Genomic DNA, 12,892 nt, shown 5'->3' on the forward strand with positions numbered 1-12,892 from the left:
TATTCATGACAATCTAGTGAAAATTCCCAATCAAACACCAAGAAGCATTCTATTCATGAATACAGGCTGCTGACAGTGTTTCTTTTACAGTACAATGCAACATGATGATTAAGAGCAAGTTTCCTTATGGTTGAAAATTTCCTTACAGTACAATGCAACATGATGATTAAGAGCAAGTTTCCTTATGGTTGGAATGGGTTTCTCTGGTTACCAATTTGTACGTAGATTTGCCCATAATTTTCTTCACAACACAAAAAACGAACAAGACATATACTAAAACTAACGTATACAGTGGCAAATCTATGTCCTATACACTAGGAGGAGGAATAGAGATTCCCACTTCCTTAACTTTTCTTGTTCTTCCGGATTGAGTGAGGAAAATCAAACAGCGCAAAACAGCATGCATTTGGAACATAAAGGTACCGATTTAACCCAGATTACTACTACTAACCTCCTAGAGACCACTAAAATATTTTTTCCTACGTAAATATTTTCCATATTTTTTTTTCTTATAACCAAACACCTGCTTATCCTACGAATGCTAATTCATTTGTCTAGTAGAAGCGCGCATCGCCCCTTATCTGGGCCGTTGAATTTCAAGAACCATTGATTATCGGCTACTTTGACCGCAAATTCCTTAATAGTACACTAAATTATTGTTCAAAACCATTGCTTTCCAACAAGAAACCCATTGCATTTGCTGCAACTAAAACTAAAATTTGGCAGCTTCAGAAATTAATTCTCATATTCCCCTGCAAAGCAAAGTGACAAATTTATTGAAAAATAAGGAGGAACTGGATGCAAAAACAAAATTGTCTAGTGACCTCTCACTATGATTACATTAATGGTTGACCTCCTAAAATGAAAAATTCAGAACAGATAAACAGCCATAGTGTCCCCACAGGGTTACCAAACTGATCCAGTAGTTATGAACCCACCTCTCAAAATCCTAAACCTCCTCTGTTCAATTGATTTGATAAACGAAAATTATTTTTTATTGCTACATCTCCGCTGCAGCACCTTTAATAATCCATGCCGCCCATACCACCCATGCCGCCGCCCATTGCTGGAACTTCCTTCTCATCTTTTGGGAGTTCAACGACGACAGCCTCAGTTGTAGTCATCAATGAAGACACACTGCAACATAATGAAATAGAAGGTTAAATGTAGGCTAATGGAGGTGTGATTACTACTACCAATAAGCTAAGATTTTGAATGATGAAATCAAAATCTATCAAGCAGAAAATTAAAGTTTAAGGGGTCTCTACAGCAGGCCAGCTTAATATTCAGTTGGAGAAAAAATGGGTAGCAGCATAATTCATGGCAAGGGTTTGGTGACACTATTCAGTGTGGTGTAAATCACTATCTAAAAAGTTCCCACGTCATTCATCGGCCAGCCTAAGGGTGTCAGTTTTGGCTCGGGCTCGGAAGCTCGCTCGAGCCCGAGCTAGATTTCTATATATATATATATATATATATATATATATATATATATATATATATATATAGAGAGAGAGAGAGAGAGAGAGAAAGAGAGAGGTTAAACTCATATAAGCTTATATGAGGTGGCGCTCACAAAACATAAGGCGCCCACTTTGTTTGGATGATCCAAACCATTCATTTGCAAGGCCCCATCATAGATAGGGTGTGTACCAAATATCAGCTCCATTGGATCATCCTAACCCCTCCAAAAGTGAAGGCAAAAATGGGCAGATTTGTGGACAAAAAGTGTCTATCCATTTTGCCCTCCACTTTTGGATGGGTTAGGATGATCCAATAGAGCTGATTTTTTGTACACACCCTATCTATGATGGGGCCTTTCAAATGAATGCTTTGGATCATCCTAACAATGTGGGCCCCTTATGTTTTGTGAGCGCCACCTCATATAAGCTATATATGAGGTTAACCTCAGGAACCCTCCTCTTCTCTCTCTCTCTCTCTCTCTCTCTCTCTCTCTCTCTCTCTCTCACACACACACACACACACACACACACACACACAAATATATATATATATATATATATATATATATATATATATATATATAGAGAGAGAGAGAGAGAGAGAGAGAAGGGTTCCTGCGCTCGAGTGCTGGAAACAAGGGTGGGCCACATTTGGGGGGTGATCCTAAGCATTCATTTGACAGGCCCCATCATGGATGGAAGGTGTACCAAAAATCAGCTCCATTGGACCATCTTAGGGTGTCTATTTATGGGGGAGAAAATGGACAAATACTGTTTGTCCACAAATCTGCCCATTTTCACCCCACAAATGGACACCCTATGGTGATCCAATGGAGCTGATTTTTGGTGGGCACCCTATCCATGAAAGGGCCCATCAAATGAATGCTTTGGATCCCCCCCCCCAAATGTGGCCCCACCCCTGTTTCTGCACTCAAGCGCAGATAAGCTTATCTGCTTATCTGCGCTCAAGCACAGGAACCCTTTTCTCATATATATATATATATATATATATATATATATATATATATATATATATATATATATATATATATATATATATAGAGAGAGAGAGAGAGAGAGAGAGAAGATTTTCTACACACTAACGAGCTTAACGAGATGAGCCGTCTAGGTTTTACTTTTGCATAGGGTTTTAATTTTGCATTTAAAAAACTCTTTTGAACTCGCAAGCTAATGAAAATTTGACTGCATCAATCATTAACTTGCACAAGACGACTGGGTTTTGCCTTGGCGAGCTCTTATCCAAGTTGGAGTTTTAAACAGTGGGTTTAATTAGGGCACCATTTCATGTTTTGCTACAAGAGTGTCACTCCTCCGTCCAAAATCCAAGCAATGCAAGTTGCTAAGTGTGTAGTTTAATAGAGAAAGATGGGTAGAATAGAATTACTTACCTTGCAGCATCCACCAAAGCAGTTCTAATTACTTTCAATGGATCAATAATCCCAGACTTAACCATGTCCACATATTCACCTGGTTATGAGTAAGTCCAAAGAAAAAGAGCTGTTAGATCCCCACACACACACACACAAACTAGCAAGGAATTCTAAAAATAATTAATTAAATTATAAAAGAACTGGCAAAGGAAATCCCACCTTTAGCCGCATCATATCCGAGATCAGGATTATCCTGCTCCAATAGCTTGCCAACAACTACAGCCCCTTCAACCCCGGCATTTGATGCAATTGTGTGCACTGGTGTCTGCAGTTGGATACACAATATCTCCATCAATTTCAAAATCAAATTAAATACAACTACTAGTAAAATTCCCAAAATCTAGACGTGGCAGCAAAGTTAGAACCTTGAGAGCATTCTGAATGATTTGGACTCCAATCTTTTGATCAAAGTTAGCAGTATGCAGCTTCTCCAGCTCCTTTGATGCATAAAGAAGAGCAACACCACCACCTGCAAAGACCACCTTGTTGAGTTTGAAGCCTCAAGGCAACAACAATGACCTCAGACTACAAAAGAAAAGGACAGCGAGTTTACCTGGTACAATGCCCTCTTCAACAGCTGCCTTGGTTGCGTTTAAAGCATCATTCACCCTATCTTTTTTTTCTCCAACTTCTGCTTCACTAGCTCCTCCAATCTGCAAAATGCACACAAGTAGCAATAAACATCCTCGAAAGATCACTTCTTTGTGTAACCTTCACAAATAAATAAAATGGGGCAAAATAAAGTTATATCAGCCCCAACTAGAGGGCATCTGTGCATTTATCTCTACATAGGCTATGCAAATTGAGACTGATTGACTTGACTTGGTATGCAATACCAACCAACTTCTCTCAGTTGAAGTCAGTTTGCTGAGCCACAAATTTAAAACAGGATGCAACATTAATAGAACATGTAGAAAGTCATAGGGCATTTCTTAATCAAGTTTCTGAGGATGCAAAACTATAAGAATACAATGAAGGGAGACTCAACCTTTAGAACAGCAACACCACCAGAAAGCTTTGCCAACCTTTCTTGCAGCTTCTCCTTATCGTAATCTGAAGTGCTCGCTTCAATTCCAGACCTCAGCTGTTAGGCAATAAACACGTTAGGTCCAATACAATCATCCTATTCAACTGACATAAGAGAAGACATCCAATAGCAAGTCCAAGAACTTGATTGAGGTGAGTTGTTCAATGACTACCAAATAAAGGTGGCAGAGGAACAATACAAACCTGTTCACACCTCTCTTCAATAGCCTTCTTATCGCCAGCCCCATCAAGGATGACAGTGTCATCTTTAGAGATTGTTACCTACAATTTCGTAAGTTACATATTAAGCCACATACAAAGGCCAATCCGGTTTCCTCTTATGGAAATGGAAAACACCCTGACTTTTGATCAAGACTTTAATGCAAATAGAAACAGGTCATTAAATCCACAGGTTTTTGAGAAATCTTAGAAAAACAAATGGAACAAATAAAGAAAACAAGAAAAACAATGGGACAAATTATGCGAAATGGAAACATTGAGATTAGCATTCAGAAAAAAATGGAAATGTTAAAGAAAAATTGATAATCATTCAGAAAAATTCATAAATATAACCAGAATTTTAAAAAGAAAAAGAAAAACACATCTAAGAGATAACTTACCTTTTTACATGTGCCTAGCATATCTAGCTCCACTTTTTCTAGGTTCATACCGAGTTCTTCAGTAATAACCTACAACCGGGGGAAGAAATGGGAAAAAGATTTAATAGGAAAAATTTGACAAGAGTTCAGGCATTAAGAAGATAGAAAACTAAAAGAATGAACGCACATCTCCTCCCGTGAGAGTAGCAAGATCCTGCAAATTGGCTTTCCTATTTTCTCCAAAACCAGGTGCTTTAATGGCACAAACCTATCTCAATACACAATTTACCCCAATTAGATTACTAGACATTAAAAGAACACAATTATAAACAAATAGAACAATATTACATTCAACAAGAAACTAACTATTTAAAAGTGCATGCAAAGAACATATCACCTTGATTCCTGCCCGAAGCTTATTTAGAATTAGGGTAGCCAAGGCATCACTTTCTATATCTTCAGCAACAATCAATAAAGGTCTTTGCTTCTGCAAATATGTAAGAAAATCCAGATAGGTTAACAAAAGCATTTAAGTCGCTTGGTTGAGTAAACTCAAACAGAACTCCAAAAGAACAGATACCTTTAAAGCCAATTCTAACACTTTCACCACTGCATTTAGACTTGCGATCTTCTTCTCGTGAATTAAAATTAGAGGATCATCAAGTTCCTGTTGACACAAAACATAAAGGTAGAATGAGCATCAAGACCACACATCAAGACCAGTATATATGAGCCCAATGAAACTATGTTAATTTCCCCAAAACAACTCAGTGTCTCAAAAGCTCATAATCTGTTCCCAGCTACCCCAAAAGAACAAAGCTGTATTGATTTCATACCCTATGCCAAGGAAATAGCAGACATTGAGGCTAACAGAAACAACCCGTTCAGGGAAACAAAAATGCTTACACATTTCTGGTTCTTCTGGTTAGTAATGAAATAGGGGGATATATAACCCCTATCCAGTTTCATCCCCTCGACAATTTCCAGTTCATTGAATAGAGTCTTCCCATCCTGTAAAAATTTAACAGGCAATATCAAATTAACATATCACTATGAGGCTACGGCTAATTAAGATGTTGCTGAGGAGGAAATAAGACAACAATCATCCGCATGTGCAAAAATAGAACAAGGACACTCGAACTTCACAACAAAGAGTAAATGCGACAGGGAAAACAAGATTAAGATCTTGAAATCCACTTCTAAACTGCCTAATCTGCTCCATAAACTGCATAAAAAATAATTAACTGGTCTGTCAACAATTCTAACATTCGCATGGAGACACTCCAGAATGGTAATAGATCATCTGAGGGTAATAGAAAACTTAAATTATATGATTGAAGGCCTGAAATCAAAGTGTATCTCTTATTTAGGAGCGAATAGATAAAAATCTAAAGAAACAACACCGAAAAGTACAGAAATTCCAGTTGGATAGCGTTGATCTGACCAAGTTACAGAAAGCCCAACCAGCCATTTTAGCCTCTTTTGGCAGACCAATTAAAAGAAATGCCAGTCAACTTAGACCAAGTTCCTGTTAATATAAAACATTTTATAGCACAATATCAATATGACAAAGGGAAAAGACATGCCAGACACTGCAAAGTGATATGCACAAAAATCCAAGCTCCAAATGAATCAACATCGAGCATACACTACTATAAGTTGAAATATCAATCTGGTAACTTACAGCGATAGTGATGACCCCCTCTTTGCCAACTTTCTCCATGGCTTTTGCTATTAGCTCACCAATCTCTCTTTCTCCATTTGCAGATATTGTACCAACCTATTTGAAATGAAGAATTGTAGCAATTTAGTGAACTAAGAATAAAGACATTACTACCAGTTCCAAAACATATATGCCACTACTGAAAAGTTATTTATTTATTCAATAATTAGAACACCAACAACACCAACAACAACTAGACAGCATAAATCTTCATACAATGAACATAAATTACATAGTAGAAAGATATAATTTCATGTAAGACAACTTTTTTTTTTTTGAATGGCAAAGATTGTGTAAGACAACTTATTCTATTATTTTCCTTTTTTTTAAATGAAAAAAATAAGACAACTTATTCCCTTATTAAAAGAGAATATTCACCTGTGCAATCTCTTCTGATGTGCTAATCATGCGTGCTCTACTCTTCAAGCTTGTAACAACGGAATCAACTGCCATCGTGATTCCGCGCCGAAGATCCATTGCGTTCATTCCCGCTGCCACTGACTTGCACCCTTCGGCGAATATTGCACGAGTGAGGACTGTGGCACATGTAGTACCTGTAGAGACCATCATGATCCAGAAAATCAGTCATTTTCACGGCCTTCGATCTGGTTAGCCGTAGTTCCACAATCAAGGTTTTAAAACTTCGGTTTCGGTTACCGGTCATCAGCAAAACCAAAACATTTCAGTATGAAATTTCAGCCAAAATCTTTATAAAATCCTAAAAACACTTTGGTACGAAATCAAGGCCGAAATCCAAGTAAGATACTACGCCGCTGATTTTTCTTTCTATTTTTGTCATATTCTTTAATATCTTAAAAATCTCGTTATTCTTCTCCTCTGCAAGTGGAGTTGAATTTTTTCAGGGTTTCTGTCAAAACTTCAAACTTTGCATTTTATATATGAAAAATTGCATATTTCGACCAAAACACTAACGAAATACCAAAATTTCGAGCAAAATCTAGTAGTTTTCCGAATCCAAGTGAATTTCGATTCGGTAGCAGCCGAAATTGAAAAAATGAAGACATTCGTAAAAAGGTGGGGGTGGCACCAATTGAGGAGAAGATGAGAGAGCACCGCTTAAGATGGTTTGGACATATCCAACGTAGGCCTTTGGATGCTCCAGTGAGAAGAGGCGACTCGTGCCAAATTGATGGAGTAAAAAGACGTAGGGGCAGACCGAAAACAACTTGAATAGAAACAGTGAGGAAAGACTTGATAGCTAGGAACATAACAGAGAACATGACCTTGGATAGGATAGAATGGAAGAAAATGATCCACGTAGAAGAACCCAACTAGAGCCAGGATTAAAGCCGAGTAGATTCCTTTCACCTTCTTCATGAAATTTTTCTAAAGGATTCATTTAGCCGACCCCAACTAGTTTGGGACAAAGGCTTTGTTGAATTGAGTTGAGCAGCCGAAATTGAAATATTTTGGCCGATTAAGATCTAGTTAGACATAGTGTCACAATGAAGATCTGGTTAGACATAGTGTCACAGTGGAGATGCAGCACTTCTACTCATAAAGAGAGTTACCCTAAAGCAAAACAGGATAAACCAGGGCAAGTATGACCAAGTGCACCAAGATTATTTGAGTGAATCAATGATTGACCCAACAAGTTTGTAAACATATGATGAATTGAAGCAGCTAAAATTGACTATGTTTTGACCACCCAGGGCTTGTCTACTTGGTAGGAATGATTAAGATTAATCAAGCTACCAGAGTTCAAATCTTGGGTGGGGATGTTTATTTAGTAAGTGCTTTGTTCACTTTTTTTCTTTTTTTTAAATTGACTATGTGCCAGTGTTTAAAAACTCAGTCCCAAATGAGAACTCGGCCAAGGTAAAAAGGAGCAAACTCACATGGATCAATGATTGAGGCAGCTAATTTCTCATTAACTCAGGCAAGTCGATGATTGACTCCAAGAGTTTTTAAGCAGTGATGCATACAATGACAGGTCAGGTTAACCAAGAAATCATATAATACATGAACAGATAACCCACACATGAAACTTACTTATATTAGCACTTGATACTATTGTTCCTCGACCTTCTAGTACTATGATCAATGCACAAAAAATAAATGAATATAACAAAGGGAAAAGAGCTTCTAGAAAGACACATTCATTGTCAGGGAGCTTCCTAACAGCCCTCCTCTATTACACCACTCACCCAACAATGATGGGCATTTTTTGCGACAAAAGAACCCCATCGCTTTAATAAAATGATAAGCATGCCCCTCTTTGGGTACACATGGAATATTAGGATGACTCTTTGGTACTACCTTGACACAACTGTGTCCTCATATCATTTACCAAAGAAAAATATGATTGAAAGAGAAGAATCCTATTTTTCAGTTAAGAGAAAAATAAAGCAAGAATTGAATACACTAGTTTATATTACATATATACAAAGTAGGGCAAGTAAAGGGGGGAAGGCAAGACATAGACCCAGTCATGGTGGACCAAATGATTCTTACGATGGATAGATAGATGCGAAAGATAATCTTCTTCTCGATCCTAATCCCAATTGACTTGATGATGATGATTGGGTCTCTGATTTTGTTTCCTTTAGGTTTTCCTTTAGATCAAACATATATGTCATTACTACCTTTGCAATCATTGACCATCGATAGAAAATTTTAATTTCACCCTAAAGAGAAATAGTAATGCTCCGCAAAGTGAGCATAATTAAATATTTACAAATGTTAAGTTACTGATTTTGTAAAACTTTCCCTCAGAATCTCATTTTAAGTTTTAAAATAGTGCAAATTACGTAAGGCAAAGGTGGAGATTGCAAATGTTACTCTGCGAGATAATGAACACGATGAAGAGGGTGAAGATGAAACAGATATACATTGGTGAAGCGGCTTTGGATGATGAGATTGATAATGACGACATAGATTCTTGAGGAAACAAAGGTTTGACTATACATATTTCTTTATATTGTAATGAGCCGAATTTCTAAGTGGTATTCGGTTGCCTACTTGCAAACTTATAGCACTAGTTCATTGACTTCTTGAGAATTTGACACATTTTTTATGACACTAGTTTGTTATAGTGTATGCATTATAATCTTTGAGTGTACGCTCTTTTATTTATTTTTTCCTTAATTGAATTATGATATATGCTTGAATTATGACCACAATTGGAGGATGCCAGAAGGCAAGAATGGGAAAACCCCTGCATGTGGGCCAGACTGCAGAGGCGGTCTGGCCCACCTGCAGAGCACGCAGGCATATGTAGCCCCAGTCCTGACATCCTCGTGCAGTGCACTGGTAGATCTTCCCTTATAATATTTGTTTGCTATCAATCTTAATTTTTCTAATTATCACTCAAAAAAATCTTAATTTTTCTAATTCTTTTAATTTTTTAACTTCGAAGTAAAAAAAATAAGTGGGGCTTACACCTTGCATATGAGAGGGTTGATCACCTATACTTTTGTAAACACCAATCTGTAATAGATAAGAATGCCTCAAAGGATAAAACTCTTATATGGAGCAGTAAAAACTTACCATCGCCTGCAACATCATTTGTTGCATTAGCAACCTGCTTCACAAGACTAGCGCCCATGTTCTTAACTCTGTCTTTGAACTCAATACTTTTTGCAACAGTTACACCATCTTTTGTCACTTTTGGTGCACCAAAGCTTTGCTCCAAGACAACATTACGACCCTTTAATAAACCAAACATTCAAAAATTTGAGGCCTCAATTATAAACAAAAGAAAAGAATATAAAAAAGGTAAGGCAATAAAAAAAATATGAAAAAATTGGGGATCGATTTTGACTTTGTTTTGACAAAATTTGAATATCCGGGAAGGAGAAATGGACGAATACTCGTGTACGAGGGTGTAATTGGGTTTCTTCGGTTTTGGGGCCCCATTGCAAATGTTACCATACCCACTTATTCTGATAATGGCATTCCTGATACTATTAAATTGTAGAGAAATTATATGGTGGACAAAAGATAAGGCAATAACAACCTGAATTCACATTGAGACACAATTCCACACAAACACGCATTTTATATTTTTTAAAAATCTAGACTAATAAAAGGGCAAGTGAAATTGGGAGGAAAAATCCACACAAATTCATTAGTCCCACCCAATGTTAATTTGGAAGCAAAAAAACATAACCAAAAGCCAACTTGAGGAAGAAATAGAAAAGAATGCAAGTATGTGACCCTCGTCAGAAGATAAGGAACAAACAACTGCTCGAATAGTGTAGAACAAAAAAATAATAGTTACCAATAAAATAGTATGAATCTTGAAATTCCATTCTAGATACTAAAAAATTGAACAATTAAAATTAAATGAATTAACACATAGATATGCTAAGCAAGGTTTAAGCCCCCGGATGGCCACATTGAATTAGCCTCAAAACTGTAATACATCTTGCCAACACGAGTTTATAACAGACAATACAACCTGCATATCAGACAATGAGTATGCTTCAAACTTGAAATAACAAAAAATGAGATAAAAATAAAAACATATGATTAAATGTATTATCAATGCAGGTGTCCCATGTAGAAATGGCCCTTCAAAAACCACTATCAACCATCAACCATTTAGTATCGCATTGCTCAAGGAGACAGATATGGCGATATCAGATAAAACCCAACAAGGAAAAACATTCAATACATCTTGTATAATTTCCCAGCAGAGGATCAAGTAAATCATTTATCATGCTTGAGTCCACATTTTCTGCTAAACCTTCCTATGTGAATTAGACTTAAATCTGTTATCATCTGTCCAACCAAATGGAAATCTTGAAGGCTAAGTTCTTATTCTAACATCCTAAGCCCAACTATATCTTTCAACAAGCCATTGGAAACATCAGAAAAATTTTAAAAAGAAAAAAACTTGGAGACAATAAAAGCGTGAATCCACCCAAAATACCATATTACAATCCAATAAACACATTCAAAGGGGGGGTGACAAAATCATCAAAATTGTAACCTTGGGTCCCATGGTGACTTTCACAGCATCAGCAAGCTCTTCAACACCCTTAAGCATCAAAGCGCGAGCCTCAACGCCAAATTTGATGTCTTTTGCCGCATAATTTCGGCTCCAACTCAACTGACTGCCAATCTACACTAACATATAGAAAGTAACATTAAAGAGACAAAACAAATTAAAGAGCCCATTTCATTAAACATCCAAAGGCATAAATGAACAAAAATAAAAGATTCAGATGAAGAAAACCCAACACCCACCTGCTGACTGCTGTTTCTAGCGATCCTGCAAAGTGAAGACACATAAAGATAATGAAAACCAGAGAACGAGCAAAAACCCAGATGGAAAATATCAAAAGGAAGTGATATATTCACCCCCCCCCCCCTTGTTACCTGGTACAGCCCCATCTAGGGTATTTTTTACTACTTTTTAACACTTGAAGGGGCTGTCCCAGGTAAAAAATGCAAAGAAAAGACCAAAAACGAGATTCAGAAAGTGCTTAACACCCAAAACTATAACCCTAAGAAGATTAGAGGATAAAAACATCATTTTTCTGTATCACTCTCTCTAAATCCCTTTGATTTTCATTTCTATTCTGCTTACCTGGTTTTGGAAGCAAGGTTTGCTACTACGCGATACATGGTGGAAAGATGGTGTGGATTTAGAAAATGACAGAGGAAAATAAGTAAGAAACGTAGATTGAGATTAGGGTTTAGGGTTTTTGTACACGTGAGAGAGAGGGAGAGGTATAAATAGGGAGAAGAGAGAGGAAAGTCTAGAAGCCTCTTTTAGGGTTTAGGGTTTTAGCGGTCTTACCCTGCACCCAAACTTAAGAGAGGGCTCTTATTGGGCCTCCATTGGCCAATTAAAATTAAGCCCCCGTGTAATCTTTTTCTTCCTCTGTTTCCGTGGAAAATTATTTCTTAAAAAGGCAAAACCACAGATTTTATATGACCTGTGCACATGAAGTTCATTATTTTTCAAAAAGTACAGTGGGGATGATCCAAACCGTTCACTTGATGGGAAACCACGTAAATAAGTTGAACCCTATAAATCATGTCCATAGGATGATCCTAACCCTTTTATCTTAGATGATTTTTAGTACAGACAGCCTCTGGTGGCTCATCAAATGAACGGTTTGGATCATCCTAAGAAGTGGGGCGTTACTGTAATTTCTGTACCAGGTTTGATGGATCATGGAGCTTAGATCATCTGATCAGGGTGGGGTCAATGGGGATGGGTTAAACAACTTGTCCTTGCTTGTTAGATCAATAGATCCAATCCCAGAAAGTGGTTGTCAGGGAAGAGGACTTGAGTGTAACAATTCTTTTAAGAAACAAAATTTACATAAGATATACAGATGACATATCCACCCCCTAATTTACAAGGTTGGCCCCATCGAGTAAAACCCTGACCGAAAAAGAAATGGTTATTGTTAGCCAGGTTTTAAATTTCGGCTGAAATCCGCTGTCAACATCGAAACCGATATCCCCGAGACGTAACAAATTTCGGTCAAAATTTTGTAAAATTCAGTCAAAATTTCAATAAAATATATTTTTTATTTCTTCGCAGAATTTTGGCTGAAATTTCAGGAGAAAAATCCAACATTTCGTTAGCTTCTCTGTTGAATTTCGACCGAAATTTTGGGATTTCGGCTGAAATTTCAGTTTCGGTGA

General features: G+C 37.1%; 1 protein-coding gene across 1 annotated transcript; it reads right to left on the bottom strand.

Moving 5' to 3' along the window:
* Positions 1–747: 747 nt before the first annotated feature.
* Positions 748–12,036, bottom strand: LOC143860688 (chaperonin CPN60-2, mitochondrial). The gene is made up of 18 exons (XM_077371467.1): positions 11,820–12,036; positions 11,477–11,501; positions 11,220–11,351; positions 9,773–9,932; positions 6,641–6,816; positions 6,224–6,319; positions 5,446–5,550; positions 5,120–5,206; positions 4,937–5,026; positions 4,727–4,807; positions 4,561–4,629; positions 4,145–4,222; positions 3,903–3,998; positions 3,468–3,567; positions 3,280–3,383; positions 3,074–3,179; positions 2,873–2,951; positions 748–1,137 (listed from the first exon to the last, which is right to left on the bottom strand). Exons 1-18 carry the CDS (start codon positions 11,855–11,857, stop codon positions 1,023–1,025), a joined length of 1,737 nt encoding a protein of 578 aa, XP_077227582.1. The 5' UTR covers positions 11,858–12,036; the 3' UTR covers positions 748–1,022.
* Between the last annotated feature and the right edge of the window lie 856 nt (positions 12,037–12,892).

This window comes from Tasmannia lanceolata, unplaced genomic scaffold (assembly GCF_043159265.1).
Source record: "Tasmannia lanceolata isolate RefF3 unplaced genomic scaffold, GAP_Taslan_0.1 ptg000037l, whole genome shotgun sequence".
In the NCBI taxonomy this organism is placed as follows: domain Eukaryota; kingdom Viridiplantae; phylum Streptophyta; class Magnoliopsida; order Canellales; family Winteraceae; genus Tasmannia; species Tasmannia lanceolata.

Coding starts and splice junctions, on each gene's coding strand:
- LOC143860688 (XM_077371467.1), bottom strand. CDS start 11,857: ATGTATCGCGTAGTAGCAAACCTTGCTTCCAAAACCAG. Junction 5,207..5,445: donor ACCAGAAGAACCAGAAATGT/GTAAGCATTTTT, acceptor TTGTGTCAACAG/GAACTTGATGATCCTCTAAT. Junction 4,808..4,936: donor AGCTTCGGGCAGGAATCAAG/GTGATATGTTCT, acceptor GTATTGAGATAG/GTTTGTGCCATTAAAGCACC.